Consider the following 5,000-nt stretch of genomic DNA (forward strand, 5'->3'; position numbering starts at 1 on the left):
CTGCTAAATGACTAAATGTAAAATGTAATGTGTGTCCTCACCGGGATGCCTAGCACCATGGGGGTCCACAGGCTGTCTGAAGGGCAGGGACTCAGGGTCCTGGCGGTACAGAGACTCCAGGGTGGGCATCAGGGCCTGGCGCAGCTCCTCGGGCTTGAAGACTGGAGGAGAGGAGGGCAGGAGAGGAGGAGGAGAGGAGGTGGGGCGGGAGAGGAGGAGAGGTGGGCAGGAGAGGAGGAGGAGGGGCAGGAGAGGAGGAGAGAATGAGAGGAGAGAAGGAAGAGAGAGAGAGAGAGAGAGGAGAAAAAGACGACAAGGGGGAGAAGAAGCTGGTTAGTCACAACATCATCCTCCCCTGTTCCTCCACCTCCTCCCCCTCTCCTCGCCCACACTCACTCTTCCTCCGGGACAGAGGAGGGGATGAGGACGCTGTGCCGTTGGCTCCTCCCTCCTCCTCCTCTCGGGGCTCTGCCTTCGTGTCCGCTCTCTTCTCCTCCACCTCCATTGGCTCTTGCTTCTCCTCAGACTCCTCCTTCTTGACCGACAGGGAACCGCAGTCGTCCTCCGTCTGAAACAACAAACGGAAGATGAAGGGTCCGGTGTTCACGGTGGTTAAGGAGGGGGTGGAGCTACACCTGGTGAATCCGTTCACCAGGTGTAGTGAACGGATTCACTACACCTGGTGAATCCGTTCACAGACCACACACACACACCTCTATCTTGGGCTCCGTCTTGCCCCCGATGGCCACCTCGTGGCGTTCCACTTTGGGCTCCTGGCCCGGCAGGTCCGGCAGGTCGGGCAGGGCATGCTGGGAGTGCAGGTGGTCGGCGCTGGCAGCGGAGGCCGGGGTGGGAACACGGTTATCTAGACTGGCCCCCGACTGGGACAGCTGGGGAGGGAGGGAGAGAGAGAGAGGGAGAGAGAGGAGGTAGAAAGACAGAGGGAGAGAGAGGTAGAGAGAAATGTAGGTAGAGAGAGGTAGAGAGAGAGAGGGAGAGAAACGGAACGAGGGATTAACAACGAGACGATGAAGAGAACGAGAGAAAGCGAGAGGAACGAACAAGAGGAAGAACGATAAGAATGAGAGAGAGAACAAACGAAAGAACGGGTGAAAACGAGAGGAAGAACGGACACAACGAGGGGCAGAAAGAGGATGGCGGTGAGGAGACAGAATGAAGGGAGAGAAGGCTGCACGCCGTCAGGCTGCTCGCCTGCAGGCCAGAACAGAGCAGGTGACCTGGTCCTGAGCAATTCCAAGTCCCATCATTCCTTTAGCGGAGCGCTAGGATGCAGACAGACGGACACATGGACGGTCAGGTGACTCGGAGGAAGGGGGAACCCGGTCTGGGTGGACGTGAGGAGGGGTGGGGGGGGGAAACGCGGTCGGGGTGGACGTGAGGAGGGATGGGGGGGGGGACACGGTCTGGGTGGACGTGAGGAGGGATGGGGGGGGACGGGACCCGGTCTTGGTGGACGTGAGGAGGGATGGGGGGGGGGACCCGGTCTGGGTGGACGTGAGGAGGGATGGGGGGGGGGACCCGGTCTGGGTGGACGTGAGGAGGGATGGGGACACGGTCTGGGTGGACGTGAGGAGGGATGGGGGGGGGATACGGTCTGGGTGGACGTGAGGAGGGATGGGGGTGGAGGGGGGATGAGAGGGCATGCGGTCTCAGTCTCACCGGCGTGGTGGGGGGCAGGAGCGTCTCCGGAGGGGGCTGGGCGGGGCGGGGCGGGGTGCCCCCCGGGGCCGGGGTGGGGCAGGGGAGGGTGGGGGTGGAGCTGCGCGACTGGAGGACTGGAGAGGAGGCTGCAGGTTAGTGGGCCCCACGGCTTGAGGAGGAGCAGGAGGAGGAGGAGGAGGGCGGAGGTGTAGGGTGGAGCGAGGGCTGGGAGAGGAGAGGAAGAGGAGGGACCAAGCGCAGTGATGGGGAGGTTAGTGCTGGGTCTGCTGCTGGGACTGTTGCTGAGGAGAGGGAACCACACACACACACAAAGAGAAGCACAGAGACAAACATGGAGGACAGCGGACAGACAGAGACACACAGAGAGATCAGACAGGAAGACCAGGGTAGAGGCAACAGCTGGAGGTAGCCTGAGTGTGAGGGGTTAGTGGTGGCGACCTCCTCCCCTCCCCTCCCTCCCTCCTCTCCCTCCAGGTCTCACCTGTGTGACAGCTGCCTGGGCTGTGGGACTGTCCGGGCCCCACTGTGGGGGTGACTGAGGTGGTCCCCGGGGGGAACTGGCCCCCCTGGCCCTGGCCGGCTGTCTGGCCCACCATGCTGGACCCCCCGCCGTGGGCCCCCAGCAGGCCCGGTGCCTGGGCATCCTGGACGGGGACAGGCCCATCTGGAGGAGGTGGAGGGAGGGATGGAGGGAGAGGGAGGGAGAGGGAGGAGAGGGAGGGATGGAGGAGAGGGAGGGAGAGGGAGGGATGGAGGAGAGGAGGGATGGAGGACAGGGAGGGATGGAGAGAGGGATGGAGGGAGGGATGGAGGAGAGGAGGGATGGAGAGGAGGAGAGGGAGGGAGGGGGAGGAGAGGGAGGAGAGGGAGGGATGGAGGAGAGGGAGGGATGGAGGAGAGGGAGGGATGGAGGAGAAGGAGGGATGGAGGGAGAGGAGGGATGGAGGGAAAGAGGGAGGGAGAGGGAGGGATGGAGGAGAGGGAGGGATGGAGGGGAGGGAGGGATGGAGGAGAGGGAGGGATGGAGGAGAGGGAGGGAGGGAGGGAGGGAGGGAGGGAGGAGAGGGAGGAGAGGGAGGAGAGGGAGGGATGGAGGAGAGGGAGGGAGGAGAGGGAGGGGGAGGAGAGGGAGGAGAGGGAGGAGAGGGAGGGATGGAGGAGAGGGAGGGATGGAGAGAGGGATGGAGGGAGGGATGGAGGAGAGGGAGGGTGGTAATTAGGTGGCAGTTGCTTTGTAGAAAAGTGTACTACAGAAAATCCATACTAAGTAATTTAGCGATGCCACTTAAGACTTCACTTGACTATTCACCAGGTTGAACAGGTCTGAAGGACAGAACCTATTAGTTAGAAAACAGCATGAACCAGTCAGCTATGCAGCGCTAGCTCGCTGTTCCAGTCACTCATTTCCATGCCCCTTCTCAGAGGGCAGCTGGAAGTGGAATTCATCAATTACCACAAGTAACACTCTCGACACGCGCTCACACACACACACAATGCGCTGTGACTGGAAACCTGGGGAGGGGGGGGGGGTCACAGAGGCCCCTGTATGTGAGGAGGACGGGGGGGGCACCTGTAGAAACCTGAGGGCGTCATGAGGGGTTTTCATAGGAGGACGGGGGGTAGATTGGCGCCTGAAGCAGCTACTGAGGGAGAGAGGCCCCCCTCTGTGAGGGGGGGGGGCACCTGTAGAAACTCCACAAAGGGCCACTGCTCTCGGCAACAAATTGGCCACTAAAAATACTCCCTTTGTCCATCTGGTGACTCATGGCTGAGAGGCTCTTTCAATGCAGGGCTATTATAATTGAAAGTGGAGTAATGTGTGTGCGTATAGTGTGTGTGTGTGTATAGTTTGTGTGTGTGTGTGTGTGTAGTGTGTGTGTGGTGTGTGTGTATAGTGTGTGAGTGTATAGTGTGTGTGTAGTGTGTGTGTATAGTGTGTGTGTGTGTATAGTGTGTGTGGTGTGTGTGTATAGTGTGTGTGTATAGTGTGTGTGTAGTGTGTGTGTGTGTGTATAGTGTGTGTGTAGTGTGTGTGTATAGTGTGTGTGGTGAGTGTGTAGTGTGTGTGTGTGTGTATAGTGTGTGTGTAGTGTGTGTGTATAGTGTGTGTGGTGAGTGTGTAGTGTGTGTGTATAGTGTGTGTGTAGTGTGTGTGTGTGTGTATAGGGTGTGTGTAGTGTGTGTGTATAGTGTGTGTGGTGAGTGTGTAGTGTGTGTGTAGTGTGTGTGTGTGTATAGTGTGTGTGGTGAGTGTGTAGTGTGTGTGTATAGTGTGTGTGTAGTGTGTGTGTGTGTGTATAGTGTGTGTGTAGTGTGTGTGTGTGTGTATAGGGTGTGTGTAGTGTGTGTGTATAGTGTGTGTGGTGAGTGTATAGTGTGTGTGTAGTGTGTGTGTGTGTATAGTGTGTGTGGTGTGTGTGTATAGTGTGTGTGTATAGTGTGTGTGTAGTGTGTGTGTGTGTGTATAAGTGTGTGTGTAGTGTGTGTGTATAGTGTGTGTGGTGAGTGTGTAGTGTGTGTGTATAGTGTGTGTGTGGTGAGTGTGTAGTGTGTGTGTGTGTGTGTATAGTGTGTGTGTAGTGTGTGTGTATAGTGTGTGTGGTGAGTGTGTAGTGTGTGTATAGTGTGTGTGGTGAGTGTGTAGTGTGTGTGTATAGTGTGTGTGGTGAGTGTGTAGTGTGTGTGTATAGTGTGTGTGGTGAGTGTGTAGTGTGTGTGTATAGTGTGTGTGGTGAGTGTGTAGTGTGTGTGTATAGTGTGTGAGTGTGCGTGCCTCACCGAGGGGACAGAGCCCATGTTGAGGTGCTGTGGGTGGGTCATGGGCGAGGCGGCGCGGGCTCCCATCGGGGACTGGGACATCTGGACGCTGGGCAGCGCCATGGAGCCGTACTGGGTCATCCCTGGACACACACACACACACACACACAGAGACACACACAGAGAGACACACACAGTCAGAAAGAAAGCCAGAACTCCACCAGGCTCATACATGTCCTACCAAGCCTCCGAGGGGGAGGTGAGGGGGCAGGTCAGAGGGGTCAGGACGGTACCTTGAGAGACCTGCATACGGCTCAGGATCTGGTTTGGCACGTTGGGCATGGGAACAGCTCCATCTGAGGAGGGAGGGAGAGGGGGGGAGGGGGGGGGGGGGGCATAAAGGAAACACTAATACAAGTTCAGATAGTTTGGGGACTTCCAGTCCAGCACTGCGTATGACTGGACGGGTGTGCACACTGTGTGTGTGTGTGTTTGGCTCATGGAACCCCCCCTCCCCCTCCCCCTCATCCCCAGACGTCTGGTCCCTCTCACTCTGCGTC

The 5,000-nt window shown here is 58.1% G+C and overlaps 1 protein-coding gene across 1 annotated transcript in view; it reads right to left on the reverse strand.

Moving 5' to 3' along the window:
- crebbpa (CREB binding protein a) overlaps positions 1-5,000 on the reverse strand; it is a 29,105-nt gene that overhangs the window by 10,302 nt on the left and 13,803 nt on the right. The window contains 10 exon segments of the mRNA XM_067259733.1: positions 42-62; positions 64-161; positions 397-568; positions 714-890; positions 2,165-2,191; positions 2,193-2,320; positions 2,323-2,347; positions 4,462-4,583; positions 4,734-4,796; positions 4,993-5,000. The exon segment at positions 4,993-5,000 is cut by the window's right edge and continues 185 nt beyond it. Coding sequence (XP_067115834.1) covers positions 42-62; positions 64-161; positions 397-568; positions 714-890; positions 2,165-2,191; positions 2,193-2,320; positions 2,323-2,347; positions 4,462-4,583; positions 4,734-4,796; positions 4,993-5,000 — 841 coding nt within the window.

This window comes from Osmerus mordax, chromosome 21 (assembly GCF_038355195.1).
Source record: "Osmerus mordax isolate fOsmMor3 chromosome 21, fOsmMor3.pri, whole genome shotgun sequence".
Lineage (NCBI taxonomy): Eukaryota > Metazoa > Chordata > Actinopteri > Osmeriformes > Osmeridae > Osmerus > Osmerus mordax.